This window comes from Xiphophorus maculatus, chromosome 12, assembly GCF_002775205.1.
Source record: "Xiphophorus maculatus strain JP 163 A chromosome 12, X_maculatus-5.0-male, whole genome shotgun sequence".
Lineage (NCBI taxonomy): Eukaryota > Metazoa > Chordata > Actinopteri > Cyprinodontiformes > Poeciliidae > Xiphophorus > Xiphophorus maculatus.
The window spans coordinates 18,635,481-18,653,122 of NC_036454.1; the positions used below are offsets into that span (position 1 = coordinate 18,635,481).

The 17,642-nt window shown below is 39.3% G+C and overlaps 2 protein-coding genes across 4 annotated transcripts; both read left to right on the forward strand.

The window, feature by feature from the left end:
- Window positions 1-20: 20 nt before the first annotated feature.
- LOC102228634 (acyl-CoA dehydrogenase family member 11-like) lies at window positions 21-7,345 on the forward strand. 2 transcript variants are annotated; one of them, XM_023342984.1, is made up of 15 exons: window positions 21-104; window positions 1,209-1,511; window positions 1,700-1,935; window positions 2,031-2,130; window positions 2,476-2,593; window positions 2,901-3,043; window positions 3,121-3,273; window positions 4,114-4,208; window positions 4,299-4,398; window positions 5,378-5,518; window positions 5,595-5,687; window positions 5,760-5,867; window positions 5,948-6,119; window positions 6,560-6,626; window positions 6,735-7,345. In XM_023342984.1, the coding sequence occupies exons 2-15, from the start codon at window positions 1,227-1,229 to the stop codon at window positions 6,847-6,849; spliced, it is 1,926 nt and encodes a 641-aa protein (XP_023198752.1). In that variant the 5' UTR covers window positions 21-104; window positions 1,209-1,226; the 3' UTR covers window positions 6,850-7,345. The 2 variants fall into 2 exon arrangements, with proteins under 2 accessions (XP_023198752.1, XP_023198751.1); XM_023342983.1 differs by lacking the exon at window positions 21-104 and adding an exon at window positions 113-175.
- An 897-nt stretch (window positions 7,346-8,242) lies between these two features.
- Window positions 8,243-17,585, forward strand: slc8b1 (solute carrier family 8 member B1). Of its 2 annotated transcripts, none has more exons than XM_014470616.2 (15): window positions 8,243-8,691; window positions 9,838-9,990; window positions 10,452-10,504; window positions 10,807-10,864; window positions 11,672-11,777; window positions 11,872-12,039; window positions 13,748-13,861; window positions 13,940-14,017; window positions 14,098-14,228; window positions 14,318-14,459; window positions 14,559-14,680; window positions 15,850-16,003; window positions 16,092-16,172; window positions 16,991-17,055; window positions 17,130-17,585. In XM_014470616.2, exons 1-15 carry the CDS (start codon window positions 8,542-8,544, stop codon window positions 17,316-17,318), a joined length of 1,764 nt encoding a protein of 587 aa, XP_014326102.1. In that variant the 5' UTR covers window positions 8,243-8,541; the 3' UTR covers window positions 17,319-17,585. The 2 variants fall into 2 exon arrangements, with proteins under 2 accessions (XP_014326102.1, XP_023199248.1); XM_023343480.1 differs by having other exon boundaries at window positions 8,244-8,691; window positions 13,943-14,017.
- The last annotated feature ends 57 nt before the right edge of the window (window positions 17,586-17,642 follow it).

Genomic DNA, 17,642 nt, shown 5'->3' on the forward strand with positions numbered 1-17,642 from the left:
TAAGTCCAAGGATGATGAGTGCTTGCAACGTTATGTCGATCCCATTCGACTTTTATTTTGAAGGCGAGATATTTTGCTTGCTGCTGCTGCTCGGCTAACGTCAGGTAAGGATCTCTGCACATCGTTTACATTTGAAAACCTTTTAAATCTGATGTGGATACGTTTCAGCATTCAAGTGGGTAACAGTGCCACACTGCTAGCAGGGATAGCATTTATCTGAAGTATCAACTGCGTCGTTAAAACGAGTCTGTTTACTCAGTGGTTGCTTCCTGTTGACAAACTGTAAAACCAAACATCACCTAGAGACGAACAGGTTTGAGTGAAATTAAACGTCATGTTGTTGATGAAATTTGACATAGCAACAAGTTAATACAAATGTTGCAGCGAGATCTGTATAAACAGGACAACGGAGTCAAATGTACTTTGACCCACTTCTGGGACAGACTCTCGGTCCTTTTCGCCTAATGTATTTAATTTTATTACACAGTTAAATAGTAAAGGTAATTTATACTCTTTCCTCTCTTGTTAATCTTATAAATAACAAAAGTCCTCTAAAATAGACAGCACAAATATTTAAAGTAGATTTGACAGAAAACATATTTAAAAAACAAACAAACAAAAAAAACAGTTATATTATTTTTACATGTACTTTTATCAGAAGAATTTTATGCGCTTTCCAGACGACCTGTCATGATTTATTAATATCAGTCCAGCACCATATCTTTCAGTTCCCAAATCAGACATCCTCCTTTCCATGACTAAAAATAATGTTATATAATTATAAGAAATGTCTACAAACCCAGTTTCAATGTAAGGGCTTGAAACCACCTGGAGAATCCAGAGTTGGTTAACCATTGTCTATTAAAACCATTAAGCTGTTTTAAAGTAATGTTCCTCTGATGAACACTTGAAACGAATTTGCATATGTCTGCATTTAATATATCTGTCATCATTACACAATTTTGGAAAAGGACCTAGCCTGAAGTCTCTGGGTCTCCGGAACCCTCAGACACCGGTGGCTGCTAAATTCATCTGCGATTAATACAGCTACACACAGGAAGAATCCAAGTTTATTATTGTTAGGATGATACTAAACAGCTACAGTATCTTCAAAGCTAACTGTTATAGACTATGCTACTGCAGTTAAAGAATAATTTATTTGCAGTTTTGTTGCAGAAGCAATTTGCTAGTCCTCCTGTTTCTTTTAGCAGGTAGATCCTAAAGCCATGGCAGCGTCTTCAGCAGTCCTGAGCAGACGTCTAGCCGGCAGCAGGTTGTGGTGTGGCGTCACTCGACCTCTGGTCCACATCAGATCAGCCAGTGCAGCAGAGCCCGGAGCAAGAAAATCTGATGAAGAACATCTGTGGGAGGCAGCATCGGATGCAGCAGGTTACCTGCCGTTCAGCAGAGCCAGGGTCGGACTGTTCTTTCAGGAACAGCCAGTCCTGAAGAATCCGTTTCTGGAGGATGCCTTGCTTAGAGGATACCTAAAGAGACACCTGCCTCAGGAGGTATTCTGAGGAAATGTCACCCAATGCAATGTTTTTGTAAGATTTGTGAAAATTATGCCATATCGTTGTTGCACACATGATGACACAATTAATCTGTTTTCTCAATCAATACTCCAGACATCTTGAAAACAGCTTAACTAAATAAGGGAGACTCGATCCACAATTTTAAGGTGGTTCTGTGTGTTTAGTCTTATTCTCAGGCTATTTTGTCTGACTTGAATACCTTTGGAGAGCGTGTGGCGAAAGACATCGACACGTGGGGTAGAGAGTGTGAGCTCAACCCTCCTCGCCTGGTGCATTTTGATCCCTGGGGTCAGAGAGTGGACCACATTGTGACCTCTGTGGCCTGGAAACGCCTCAAAGACCTCTCAGCGCAGGAAGGACTGGTTGCCATCGGCTACGACAAGTCATTTGGGGAGTGGAGGTAAGCCCATTCCGCTGAGTTTTTCTTCCTACTTCAATTTAAAAACCAGATTTTATCCGTTTCTGTCGGATTAATTTTGTGTGTGTGCATTCCAGGCGTGTTTACCAGATGAGCAAGTTGTACATATTCTCCCCGTCTTCTGGCCTCTACACCTGCCCTCTCGCCATGACAGATGGAGCCGCAAAGGTCATTCAGGTAAGTTTAAAATCCACAGACTATGAATATTTATGTTCCATCCCATCAGTTAGTGATTGTAATGTGACAAAATGTGAAAAAGTTCTACGGGTGTGAGTATGAACATTTTTGCACAGCAATTTGTCTTAATAAGGTTTTCAGCAAGGCTACATAATGTTAAAAACAATTAATCTGTCCACTTTTTATTTACACTTAAACTAAACCTACAACAATAACTCCAACATGTTTCTGCAGCTTTTAGAGTTTGAAAAAAATGTCTTGCATCAAAGCAAAACTCATTTCAGTATATTTAAAATATACAAAGTTTTGCAAATCAGAACAGTCAGGGATTGTGTGTCTGTAAAGTCTGTAGGGGTTTCGCCGCCAGTGGAAGAAGCGTATCGTCGCTTGACCAGCCGACAGCCTGAGCGTTTCTGGACGTCTGGACAGTGGATGACTGAGAGACAGGGAGGATCTGATGTGGGTCAGTAGAAATGCATTGATCTGCTGTGAATCAGTGCTGCCTTCATTCTATTGTTGAACAACAGGGGGCACTGTCTGCAACAGAGCTGTGGCATGAAATTCAAACGCAGGAGAATGACTCCTGCATATTTATAAATCACCTAGATCCCACTGTACGTTTAATAGCAGAGGAACATATTTAAATATTTACTTATCTAATAATATCAGGACTCAGGAATCTTCTCCCACTGAGTTTGAGGACTGTTGAATTTTTCAAAATGGCAAATAAAACTCTTCTCTTATTTATCTTAGTTTCTCTTTGTCTTCAGGCAGTGGCACGGAGACGGTGGCCGTTCCCCAAGCAGACGGCTCCTATAGACTACACGGCTACAAGTGGTTCACGTCGGCCACGGACGCAGACATGACTCTCACCTTGGCAAGAGTTCAGGACAGATCTGGATCAACAACCCCAGTACTGCAGATTCCCACCAACATCATCCTGCAGTCAGTGAATGCACCATTTCTAGCAGACCTTGTCTCTGTCCGCAGGGCAGCAGGGGGCTCTCTCTTTTTTACGCAGAGGTGAGTCGATTTGAGGACGGCCGACTGAGGGGTATTGAAGTCCAGAGACTGAAGGACAAGCTGGGGACACGACAGATGCCGACTGCTGAGCTGCTGCTGGACGGCCTGCCTGCATACAGAGTCAGTGGCGTTTGCTTGATTTTCACTCAAGCTGCACTTTATTAATTCTTGCAAGAATGAGAACAACAAGCAGACATGTTCAGTATTCATTCAGTTTAATCTGTTCTAACTAGACAGAGAGCCACTACGTCATACATGGGTTATCACAGAGTTTGTTGCTGCGCGTATGGAAACCAATGTTTCTGACTCATCAGTGCACTTTAACAAAGACCTTTAAAGCATTCAAAATGGAGGATTTCTCCACTCTTATCTAAACCTTCCTTAACTTCTAGTAGAGTGCAAATACAACAAGCCTCTCATAAATGTAACTGTTGCTGCAATATGATATTAATATTTTCCCTCAGATTAAACAAATTATTAAAATAAATTATTGTCTAAAATTCCAGTAACATGAACCTTTTTTTGATTCAGAAAGATTTTTGTGGTTTTTATCATTTCTTTTTAACCCAGAAACCTAGTTTTCAGAAAGAAAATTATGCTTTATTTGAAATTGTAAATGCTGTACAGCAGTAAACTGGGATTTCTAACATTTGCCTTGACTTGCACTAATTTTCAAATCAATTTTATTCTATCTCCTTAGCTTTGAACTTTGAACTGTGAACAGCTCCAAACATGCTGGGCTTGTCTGCAATTTGAACATCATACTTAACTATTTCATTGTGGTCAATGTGAGGAGCAGGACATCATTCCTGAATATTTGGATTTCTATGTTTTGACTCTCAGGCTGAGTGCCCTTGCTTCTGCTCTATTGTAACAATTTTTCATTCGTAATGCAGCGCCTCATGTTGTAGTGCTGCTTTGCTAGTTTGTCTGATCCAGATATTGTTCCTCTATCCCCAGCTCTCAGAGGAAGGTAGAGGCGTGGCCTCCATAGCCAACATGCTGACAATAACTAGGATTCACAACAGCGTCTCTGCAGCCGCTGCAATGAGAAGGCAGGACCCCACATCATTAAATTTCCCTGAGTTCTGACTCTGTGGAGGCCTCTCGTCAGTAAGCTGATTAAATAATGTGTCTGCTCACAGAGTGCTCCAGTTGGCGCGTGACTATGCCACCCGCCGCACCGCCTTCGGAAAGCTTCTTAAAGACCACCCACTGCATATGCAGACGCTTGCAAGAATGGAGGTAAGGCAGCAGAAGTGGTATGCAATGACTTACAAAAAAAAATTTCACACGTCTTGAACTTTTTCCGATTTTGTCACTTTAAAACTATAAACTTCAATGTATTTTATTGGAAGTTTATGTGACAGTGCAACACATACTGTATTGTCAACTGGAAGGACAAAAACACTTTCAGGTTTTTTAGATTTTAGATATAAAAATCATAGCAGTTTGACCTGCATATATATTTAATCCTTTGGATCCAAACTTTGTCGAGATTCTCTCTGCAGCTGGTGATGCAAGTCTAGTCAGGTATGTCTAGACTTAAGGCTTTGCACATCTAAAGATATGCTTTCTCCTTTTGCAAAATAGCTGAAGCTATTTACTTAGTACTGGATTGCATCTGTGAATTTGCAATTTTCAAGACTGACTAATGTTCAATCAGATTTGGGTCTGGACTTTGACTATGCAATTCTAAAATGTTTTCACCTAAACCAGTGGTCTCCAACCTACGGTTACAGAGCTCCACGTGGCTCTTACGGGCCTCCATAATGCATTTTAATAACTTTTGCCAAAAATAATAACAAAGTGATGTATGTTTTTAATTATAAAGCTAATAATACCTTTATAATTGAAAACAGCTATCATGACTTGTTTTAGCAGTTTTCTTTGTGTGTTCTTAGGTCATTCCTGGATAGTGTTCCAGAACATAACTAAATTGGTTGTGAAATTATTTAATTTCCCTTTGGGATTAATAAAATATTTTTGAATTTGAAGGTGAATTTTACATTTTTTGAGATGTGGAGGTTTACTGTCCTGCTTTAAAAAAAAAATCATCCGAACAGCATACTGATGCCACCACCTTTTCTCATCATAGATATGTTGCGTTTGGGCTGCAGTTTTAGGTTTTTGCCAAACATGGCCTTCAGCATGTGGGCTAAAAAGTTTAAGTTTTCTCTTACCTAACCAGAGGACCTTCTTCCATGTATTTTGGTTTGAACAGGTGGAGACATGTGCAGCTTTTCTTCTTGTGATGGATGTGTGCCGTCTGTTGGGTCGAGAGGAGAGCGGCCTGGCCAGCCAGCTCGACCTGCACCTCCTTCGTCTGCTCACCCCTGTGGTCAAACTGTACACCGGGAAGCAGGTGAGCTGCTTTTGCAAATATAAAACTAGTGTTAGATGTCAGTATTCCGAGTATCTGACCTATGTGTTTCTCTCAGGCTGTAGCTGTTGTGTCTGAGGGCCTGGAAAGCTTTGGCGGACAGGGATACATCGAGGACACTGGGATGCCTGGAATACTCCGTGATGCTCAGGTGGCGTTGCTACCAACCACCTTTTTCTGCCTTTTTATGATTTTTGAAACTCACATATTGTTTCTCTTGCAGGTGTTGAGTATATGGGAAGGAACAACAAATGTTTTGTCTCTGGATGTGCTGCGCTGCGTGGCCCGTAGTTCAGGAATGGTTCTGCATGCTTACTTTGCGCACGTCAAGGTACGGAGTGGAAACCAGAACCTGTTGGGCAAGGTGTGTTACTGGAAGTAGATGAAACAGTTGTGGCTGTTTTCTTCCAGTCGCTGCTTGCGGGTGCCTCAGGTGTTTCCTCACTGGACCCGGCTGTAAAAGCAGTTGGCAGTGCTCTGTCTGAACTGGAGCAGTTTGTTCAGATAGCCACTTCCAGATCACCCAGTTACCTCGAACTGGCAGCCAGAGATCTGGGATACAGCCTGGCTCGCATTTATGCGGGTGAGTGTTTCACAAAAGCACTTGTGACTTCAGATATGCAACAACTTCAGTTCTGTTCAAATGTATTCACATTACTAGAACCATTTGCATTTTGTAAATTCACGACGACAAATTTGAATGTATCCTATTCTGATTTTTCTTCTGAAGGCAACTGGTCGCACTACTTGATTTTTATTTAGGATTATTAGTAAAGGAGGCTAAATACAAATGCACACCACACTCTTCAGATTTCTTTTAAATAGAAAAGAAACTGTGTAGATTTTTCCTTCTGCTTCACAATTTGCTTCAAATGTGACAAATTCTGAAAAGTTGTAAGCAGCTGTGGATGACAGAGCAATACATGTCTTATCATTAATTTCTACTTCTGCGTTGATCTAATAATGATCTTGGTGTTACATCAGTGCTTTAAAGTGGTCTTCCTTAACTGTGTGTGTTAACAGGTGCTCTTCTCATTGACCATGCATGCTGGAAAGATGCCTCCCCAAATGACACCTATGCAGCTCTCAGGTATGACAAACCAAAAACTGACTGATTAAAACTCATTTTTAAACTTCTCAGAAAAAATAAGCACATATTACATGTTCATTCATGGTGTTTTTGGTTTTGCTTTAATAGATGGTGCGAACAGGAGCTGTGTCTGGTGACATCTAAACAGAAGAGAGGCTGCTATGATTCCAGCAGTGCATCCATGGATGCTGCACTGGTTTATGATAACCTGATTCAAAAGTGAACATCCTTCATATGCTGATAGATTTATGATCTGAACTGATGTAGCGAGTGTGTTATTACTAAAGAAAATTATTAATAAAGAAAATCTTGCCTTCCATAATAGCATCAAGAATGACATTCCAGATAATAAATCTTCCTGTTTTTAGCACACTGATTTTTTTGATTGTATTATTATAGTAGTTATGATTTTCTGCCATAGTTCTACTCAATTAGTTATTAAAAAAGAAAAACTTAGATAACACATGCAACAGAAGAAGGACTGTGACTGATGAAAATGCATGAGGCATTTTTCCTAGTTCTGGTATGAAAAAGTGTGCTCTTATTAATAATACATAATAAGTATAATATTGATAATTACATGATCTGATTCATATTTCTTTTATGCTCTGTCACCATAAATTATATCAAAAGATGAACACCAAGCATATTGAGAATGATGACAAAAGATGCACAACTTTGTATTTTGAATATACAATAAAAGTCTTGTAAAAATTCAACACTAAAAGTATTCAGTTTTGTTTTTTATTTTTCAGTTTTTTACTCAGCATATTGGGTGAAAAATATGCAATTAAGTCTTCAAATAATGTTATTTGGAAAAAATATTCACATGTTATCCCTTTATAAATACAAAACTTAATGCTTTGTTTATTGAGATTTTATGATGAACACAAAGTTGTGCTCAGCATAACTTTGTAATAGTTAATAATAAACAAACTTGCATAAATGGAAACACAGTTCTAAAAGTTTACAATTTTGAAAAACCTAGTTCAGTGCAATTTCATTTCTTTATTTTCTGGGATGAAATCCAGAACAAGAAGAAGTTACCTTCGGCTATCACACAACTGGCAAACACTCAAATTGTGTGCAATTTCATTTTAGTAAAAAATTGTAAAGGCCTTATAAGTTTGTAATGAACAAATAGCATTTTGAAACTGCTTGATAATAAAATGACAGGAGCAGTAATACAGGACAGTCCCGTTTGAAAAAAAAATGATAAAGGTAGCTGGGTATTTTATTTTTTGTTACTGTAACAACAATATTTTCTCTAACAAAAAAAAAAAAAAATTAACTTTTTCATTGAGTGCATTTATGTCACTTATTGCTTTAAAATTAATTTTTAAAATTTAAACAAAATTGCAAAGATACCAAAGTCACAGTCAGTAGATTCAAAGTAATTATTCTGACATTTTGAATTGTTCACAATTATAACATTTAAAATTATATTTTAGACTTTCGAAGTTATAATTACAAGATTAAAAGTCATACTCATCTATAAAAATCATAACTCCGACTTAATTTTAAATGAAAGTTAGAAAAAAAAAGATGTTACATTTTATTGACATCTTGATGTTTTCCTCATTTCAAAGGTCGGATCTCAGCGTTTTCGACGAGTCATTGAACGCATCACGAGTCTTTAGAAACAGTGGGAGGAGTTGCAGAGGTAGGTGTACTAATGTTCCCCAAATCTTAGCGCACAGTGTTCACAAACAAGCCAGTGTCAGCTCGGTGGAGGAAGGCTTCAGGAAGATAAACAACAACAACAACAACAACAAAGTTGGTATTTTTAGATTTTTCTTGCAGCTCTCTGGTTTAATCAAAGCAGTCGGGTCGGCAGACAGGAGGACTCCAGCAGAGTCCCATTAATCCACCAGCGGCAGTATGGACGCGGTTCCAGGATAAAAATCGGATCCTCATGTCTGCCAGCGGTTTCCTGGCTCTGTTGCTGGTCTTGTTGTCCAGCGGCCGGCTGCTCGCCTCGGGCACCGGGAACTTCAGCACCCAGCCCGGTGTTGGATTAGCTGGACCGACCAGTTTAGCCATGATGTCTGAAAGCAGCGACGAGGTGGGTGAGATTTGATCGCTGGTTTTCTAAAGGGAAGCAAACTGACAGAATAAATACCTGCAGTTTACGCTCAGCTGTCACATGATTAATATGAGGCGGCAGGTATGAAGGAAGCGCTTTCTGTTTAGATACTGATGTCTGTAATTACGTGTTAGTTATGACCGATGAACAAACGAATATTTGTTCTCAGTCCTTCCTTTCTCAAGCACATTGGAAGTGTCAGGTGCATGATCCGTTTTCCAGAAGACGATGCCTCATTTACCAATATTCAGTTTGCCTCATGTCTCTAGTTATAAATAAACTATTAAAAACAAGCTCAAGTACAGTTTTACATTATAAACAGTTTTGTGTTGTACCTTGAAATTTAAACTGTTGAAATTGTTTTAATTTCACAAATTTAAAGTTGTTTTTAGAAACGTGACTCACTGCCCAGGGCAGCACCACATGGGGGGGGGGGGGGGGGGGGGGGGGGGGGGGGCGGCACAGCCACTTATATTTACATGCCCAGAGGTAAACAGATTCCCCTTGAAGCACTCTAAAAATACTTTGCCTTAATGGCTCTTGACACTGAAGTTGGTATCCAATCAGCAGAGTGCAATCCTTCAAAGTAAAGACTTAGCCTATTTCACAATTTATTTAGGCTGTTGACTGTATTTCTTTAGGCAGATCAGGACTTGTGGGAATTGCCATAATTGATGCAGCCATGAGATCTGCTCCTTAGTAGTAAACCCTGAAGGAGAATATCCGTTCATCTACGTATGACCTCTAATAACTTCAGAGCGCTTTGGTTATGCAGCAGGACAGTGATCCAGATAGTTAAAAATATGAAGATTCTGGACTGACCTTCCAGTTTTACTGAATTAAAGAATACAGATACAAATATGCTTCAGTGAATGATTACATTTGTACTTAAGAAACTTTAGAATATGATTATTACAGCCAGAGTTGCTCATCACACATTTTGTATTTAGGCTAAAGTGCTACCATTTACGTGATGTGCTTTGTGTTGCACTTTTTTTTATTATCATAGAATCAATAAATCAGTTTTGATGGTGAAACTTGCAGCGATGCAGTTGCTTATAGTTTTGCTTCATCCTGATGCCAGTGCTCCTATCTACATGTTAAGAAAGTTGTTTACTTGTGCAGTGTGACCGTGTGATGAACTACAGCGCTGCAGAGCGATGTGCGTTCGTGAAGAGGACGCCGGACTGCTCCATGGAGGACGGCTTCATCAACTACCTGAGACTGGCCTTCTGCTTGCTGGCTCCCAACCTCACTCCTCTCACCATCACCCTCTGTGTAGGACCTGTTCATGCATCCGTGTGTGTGTGTGTGTGTGTAGTTGCACGTGAAGCAGAGTCATAAAGCAACAGGAAAATGTGCAGCTCATCAGCAGATTATGAGGAAGTTGACTGTTGGCTGTGGAAGAAGTGGAACTTTTATCTGATTTATAGCTGTAGTTTCACTGTTTGCTAAATCGTGTAATTTCACTTGGATTCCTCTGTATCTTCACTTCCTCCAGTAAATGAAATAATGAAACTGTCTCACATGAAGAAGTGATGATTGTTCTAACAGAAATAATCCTGTTGAGAAGGATAATTTATAATAATTAATCACTGCTGATTAAAAAAAAAAAAAAAAGTAAACAGTGTGTAGTTAACAAGTTATTCAGTATGAATAAGAACCACTTTCCTATTTGCACTTGAGAAAATTGAGAAAACCAAACATTACAGCAGCTTGTCTTCACTGTGTCCCTGCAGATGGTTTGGCTGCTCGTCTTGTTTCTCATTCTTGGACTTACTGCTTCAAAGTTGTAAGTATTTCTCAGCAGCATGTTCCTCTGGCTGTTCACAGTTTCAGATAGTGAAAGGGCTCGTGAGCTCACTTCACACACATATATGCTCTTAGCCCTGTCAGCTTTATGGTCACATGAGTCCCGTGACTGTAGAGAGCTTTCACTATTGAGATATGGGTTTAAATCTGTGAAAGGAAGCAGATACTTCTGCTCTTGGTTTCATCTCACCTGTTGTAACACCGCTCTGCTGTTCAGCCAGCTGTTGAAGGTTTGAAAGAAACATTTATAAATGGATTTTATTATGTTTTTTCCCTCCCCAGTTTTTGCCCCAACCTGTCGGCCATCTCCTCCACTCTTCACTGCTCTCACAACGTGGCTGTATCCTTTCTCCACTTCTTTTGAGGGTGTGCAGAGAGTATATGGTTTTCTTTTCTCACTTAATTATGTAGACAATCATGTTTTTGTGTGTGTTTATGTGGACTAGACATAATCCAGTATGAAAAACCTTAAACTATAATTTTATATATATAAATAAAGAAATAAAACATAGCATTCCTGGTAGTTCTAAAATAATCTGACATAATAATTTAATAATGTAATTATCTAACATGTTTTATTTATTTTGGTTTCATACATCAAAATAGGAAATCTTGTAGAATAAACATCTGCTGAACTGGTTAGTAGTTTTCAAATTAACTCAAATTTCTCAAAATGAAATCTTCTTGCAAGTCTGCTCTTTATAGAGTTACACTGAGATCACATTGATATTAATTAGGCAATCTTCTCCAACAACTAGCCTGCAGTCATCGGATTTACAGATGTTCTCCTCTTATTGACAGCTCAATTTCCTCACCAAGACTTTGTGTTTTTTGATATTGAAAATATTTCAAAACAGTAACATTTGACTTTCTTGTAAGTGTCGTTACCGTTATTTTGCCAGCTGACCTTCAGGGAACAGCAACACGTGAATAGAGCAACATTGCATTACTCCATGCTCCGTGCTACTGTGTTACTCTGGTAAATTTTCTGGGATCCCTTTCACATGACTTTAAGTCATAGGAATTGTTTAGTTGAACATTTTGTTGCTCTTAAAGTGGCGCTTTTTAAAACCTTGGTAGAACTTGATACCAGTAATCAGCCTATGCTTGGTGGTGAACTGTTTCTTTGACTGCAACATGTGCTGAGGGCGTGACGTTTCTTGCTTTGGGAAATGGCGCTCCAGACATCTTCAGTGCCATGGCAGCAATCTCCCATCCACACACTGCTGGGCTGGCTGTCGGAGCCTTGTTTGGTACATGGAGGCTTGTTGCATCATTATTTCTCTGACAAGCAGAAAGCTAATTTAACAAAAGTATTTAAATGAGAAAACATGTGTGTCCCTGCAGGAGCTGGTATATTTGTCACCACAGTGGTTGCAGGAAGTGTCGCACTGGTGAAACCATTTGCCGTGGCTTCTCGTCCGTTTCTGCGTGATGTCATCTTCTACATGATTGCAGTGTTTTGGACCTTTGACATTCTCTACAGAGGCACTATAACCATGGGAGAAACACTGGGTAAACACAAACAGCCTGAGGGGATGTCTTGAGTGAATAGGTGGCTCTCAGTAAATTTTAAATGTTGTTTCTCAGAAGATTGGGACATTACGTAAGACCAAAATATAAAGAAAGGCTCTTAATACAGAAATGTTATGTCAACACAGTCATGGGAAGATTACTGCATTGGCAGGAGTTCAGCAAACAGATTGACAACTTGCTAAAGAGGCTGGTTGCTGTATTCATTTATATTAATGGAAAGTTGAGTGGAAGGAAAAAATGGGACAGACATTATCGAGATGCTGATTTTGGTCTTATTATATGTTATTATTTTGTTCCTGCCTGCACAACCAAAAGCATCAACACCTGTTTTAATGTCCAGTATACTTGATTGGCCAATACGCCTGACTGCCTAACCCTTGTAATAACTGTATGGTGTTTTATTAAACAGAAGATAAGACACCAGACCAAAAAAATGCAGATGAGCTGCAAAACCACCAGGTTTTCCATTACACCTCAGCAAAATCACAGTCAGGTCTCCTCCATGTCCTGCTGTACTGATGCAGTAATGCTGTGGTTCATCGCCCTGGTCCTCAGGGACCACTGCCCTGCATGTTTTACATGTGTTTCTGTCCCAGCTTACCAGATCCAAATGATTGCATGACCTCCTTTGTAGCCATCAAGTGCAGAGATGGCTGCAAAGGCCCCAACCTAGTCACCCATTATTTTAAGTAAGGTGTGCAGCAGCAAGGAGACGCCAAAAACATGTAAGAGGCTGGTCCCTGAGGACCAATGTAGGGAAACCCCTTGCAGTAATGCATGCAGTAATGTTGACATTCTAATTATTTTACAAGTCTTTTCATCATGTTCATTCAATGAGTTGCTGTTTAATAAGAGAACTTCCTGCAGGTTCAAAAGCAGAGAGCCTAATCTGGAGTCTCTCAACCTGCTGTCAGCACTTTACCTGATTGTCTGGTTTGTTTAGTTCTTAGAATATTCAAGAATTTGTCTAAAGTTACAACACAAGTTAGGAATTTGTAGTTAATAGAGCCACTGATACAATCAACATGTTACCAGAAGAAGACCTTTTGTTGGGTGTCTGTCAGTTCCAGAAACATTTAAACCCAAATGAGACTTGATTAAAGAAAATACCTTAATAATCCCTTTGCACTGTTGACTTTTTTCCAGATCCAAGGCCAAGACAGACATATATAATCAACATCTGAGTACCGTACTCTTCAGAGTCACCCAGCCATGCTTTTAATGCCAGCCTTGTCGTTTAGTTTCTCAACACTGAAGGTGGTTTTCAAACCACTTCAGAGTTGAGAAACTGAAAAAATAACCTCTTAGACAAAAGCTGAGCATGTAGTTGTCAAAATCATGTTTTATTTTTTTTAAATGTTAATGAGACAAATTTTAAAATGCTCAGACCTTAGATGAAATGATATTGTATATTTTCAAAATATTTTATACCATATTCCACACAAATGCAGTTCTGATCCCTGTTTAGTCAAGTCTAAGCAAAGCTATGTTTGACCTCTTACTGGTATTATTTGTAGATATTTTATCTATTATATTAAAAAAACATTTATGTGCAGCAATGAACAGATTCTAGAAAATGATTAAATTATCTGTTTCAAAACTGCAGAAGTGCAAACTGGGTGAGGGGGGAAATGTGTTGACGTTCAACAGTTCCGACTGAGCCTGTTTTTCTCTTCTTGTTTTTCAGGATACCTGTTTCTCTATGTGGTTTATGTTCTGACCGTTGTTATCAGTTCATTCATCTATAACTGGCAAAAAAATTCAGCTACAAACGGCATCCAACACGTTCCACATATTCCAGGTTAGACCTTTATATTCAAATGCTCTACGTCCGTTTTCTTTCTGCTGTTATTTTACTGGTGAGTATTTTTCCTTGAAGCAGAGTTGAACTCATCTGACTCCTCTGATGACGACGACGTTCCCGGCATGAGAGGCGGGACGATCCAGCAGGAATACGGTAAGAACACATGGGCACCACCGATTATTTCCTGCGTGATTCACATCATACAAAGACAGGTGTTTGTGCTGCTGCTGTAGAGTCCGAGTACAGGCCGCTTCTGCCCTACTCTGAGTCCACAAGTGAAATCCTGCTGAGCTCTTTGAATCCGGTGGACAACAGGAAGTGGAGAAGGAAACCGTGGACCTGGAAAGTTGTTAAAGTAGTGAAGGTCTGTACAAATCTGGTGAACAGAGCAACAGGAAGAACTCAGATTAAATCCGGTGTTGTAATGTGGCGCTCCTGTTGCCTGGCTGTAAGACTCCACTGGAGGTGCTGCTCCTGCTCTGCGTCCCTGTGGTGGACCCGGATAAAGAAGACAGAAACTGGAGGAGACCGCTCAACTCCCTCCACATGATCACTGCTCCTCTGCTGTGTGTTCTCATCTTCCAGTCTGGAGCATGTGAGCACTTTTTACCACAATTAATTGATGACATTACAAAGAAGCTATTACCAGAAAGAATTATGTAGACTAAATACTGAGGTGGTCTTTGTAATCTAGATGGAGGCGTCATGATCCAGGGGGAGTTTCCTGTCTGGCTGCTGATTCTCCTGCTGGGAATGTTTTTGGCTGCTATAGTTTTCTGCACCACCACCAATGACCATCCTCCCAAATATCACCCTGTAAGTGCTTTTGTTCATCCAAATCAGGAGTAGATAAAATTTTATTTGTGTAAAACAGGAAAGAGAAAAAGAAATTGGTCAGATTAAATATGTGAAAAGCATATATTTATATATCTATATATGCCTTGTAAAAGTAGCCGTAGCTCTTTTTTGAGATTACGACCATAACTGTGTATTTCATTCAAATATTATCTGGTGAAGTAGCTATAACTGTAAGATGTTTAAATCTTTTGACAAATCATAATTTGGAAAGTCTGGTGTGCATTTGTATTAATTTGTAGAACTAGTGTTTACTTCAGTAGCAGCTGTAAGTCTTTGGGGGGTATGCTTACTAGCTTTGCCCAGTTGGAGGCTAACATGTTGGGCATTTATGTTTGCAAAACAACTCAAATACAGTCAGACTGGACAATGAGCTAACATCAATAGCAATTAAAGTCTCGTCACATGTTTTCTACTGGTGTTGGACACATAGATATGTTTGGATCTAAACCATTTCACTGTCACTATATGTTCCTGCTGGACTCCAACTGGTTTTTTTCAGTATAGCCATACATTAAATGCCAATAAGTACTTTGGGAGAACAAAATGAACATTTTCTGCAATTTAAGCCCTAGTTGTCAGTTCTTTTCTGCTGATACTTTTTCTGGCCAGGACTTTTTTTTTGTGGGCTGTCTGACAAATACTTTGTGATTGGTCGGAAATGTGAAGGGGGTGTGGTTACTACACTAGCAAAGTCTGCAGTAGCAGAGAGCTCTTTGGACAGCCTGGTAGTTTTGATCTCAGTTTGAGGGATTGCTGCAAAATTCATGACTCAATGCAATCAACTGTTTATTGCTGCTACATGTTCGCTCAGGAGGATGAAATGTTTGCAAATCAGTGACTCGACATCACCCTCATTGGACTGAACGCTTTTTATGAGTTAAACTGCACTTGACTGTGTTGTTTAATAACTAGGATTGAATTGTAATGTATGTAATTGTCTCTGAATTTGATTGGACTGAAATTGCTACATTTATTTTGTTCCTCAATACGACATTTGTTGCTTTTAAATACAACAATGCTTTTAAATAAATACTTTATTATGTTGACTTGTTGCATAAAACAAAGTCAGGATGAATACTTTCACATGGCAGCTGCCTCAGAATCTGATTACCTCTCTGTTCCCTCAGCTCTTTGCATTTTTGGGTTTTGTGGTGAGCGCGGTGCTGATCAGCGCCGCAGCATCAGAGGTGGTCAGTCTTCTGCACATGCTCGGTGTGGTGTTGAGTCTCAGCAACACCGTGCTGGGCTTGACTCTTCTGGCCTGGGGCAACAGTATCGGAGGTGATTTCTGATAATCCAAGTCCGTTCACAAGAGTAAACCTAATTCCCATTTAATTGTGTAATGTGTGATTAATATTCTCTGTTTCAGACCTTTTTTCTGACATCACCATTGCTCGGCAGGGATACCCGCGCATGGCCATAGCTGCTTGCTTTGGAGGGATCATTTTCAGTATCCTTTATTTTCATGTCCACTTGAAGACGCACACATCTTTCTGACATGCATTGAATACATTTTCAGAGACGAGGGACAGAATTTAAGCTTGGAACAGAAATTCAGTGTCACGACAACCTTTAAGTTTGGTTATTTTCAGGGATAGAATTATGGAGTAGTCTGCTGAATTTTGAACAAAGTCAATGTTTTTAAAAATGAGCCTTTTTAAAAAAAAAAAAAACATTAAAATGAAGAGGAGCTGTTTTATCCAGGGCAGTAATAAAAATTCAGAAATATGCTGGGGATTTTTTTAACTATTAGTTTGAAACTATTTGAAAAAAAATGGGCAAAGAAGCTGTTTAAATGATTATGTGATGTGGTAATGTTTATACTTAGTACTTTTTAAGCATGTTTGAAGATATTGGATAGCTGAAAGATGAAACATTAGCATTATGCTAAAGACAAAAAAGTAATAGCATCAGTTCCAATACTATTGGAACTGATAGCATTGTTCCAAAGAACAAATAAAAATGGCAAGATTTAATATTTTTTCTAAGTCAAGTTCAGCCAGCTGTTCGGGTGGAAATATGTTTCAGTACAAGTTTAAAATATCGAAGTTCACTCTCATGGAGTAAATAATGGTGTTCCCATGTAATGCCTTGTAATAGCAGCTTAAGTTGTAATAGCCTGTTTTATTGAACATCAAAACCTGCTTTTATCATTGTCATTTTCCTCAATATATTGGAAATACTTTGTTCCCCTGAACTACATTAAACATGTTTTAAATGCATATATTTACATAAAATGAAAAATATGGGACCTTGACTGTATTTCAGACATGCTGTTTGGAGTAGGGTTGGGATGTCTGATGCAGATGTATGAAACGCACTCCTCTGCGCAGGTAATCCTCTCCTTTGATACTGAGAGACACTGTTTTGAACGGTATGAAGCTGATTCTCTTGTTTTACTCCTCAGTTTGAGTCAGAGGGCTTGTTGACGTGGATTCTACCGGGAGCTCTGGGTTTGTCTTTGGTCCTGTCTTTTCTCATCGTTCCGCTCACCCAGTTCCACTTGGGTCGGTCCTACGGCGTCTTCCTCCTCGTTTTCTACTGCATATTTCTTCTCATTGCACTTCTCACAGAGTTCAGGATAATCCATACTTGAGCTCATACCAGTGATGTCATCTTCTGCTTGTAAAAATATTGCCTAAAGCAGTAATGTACACTGTTGCATTTACTTGACTGGACTCTCCTGTGTTTAGTCTGTGAAACTAAGTAGCTAAAGACTCCTACAAGAGCTCAGGGCAGACTAAAACCAATCACACTGTGCCTTTTTTTTGTTTCTCTTTCCATGTCTTGGAGCTGAGATATTATGATCCAGCTCATGTTGTACAAGGTCATAATTTAAAATACTGTAAATTTTCTATGAATCGACCTCTTTGTGAATTTAAACAAAACTGTTTTTCTGGGTTTTCAGAACAATACTAGT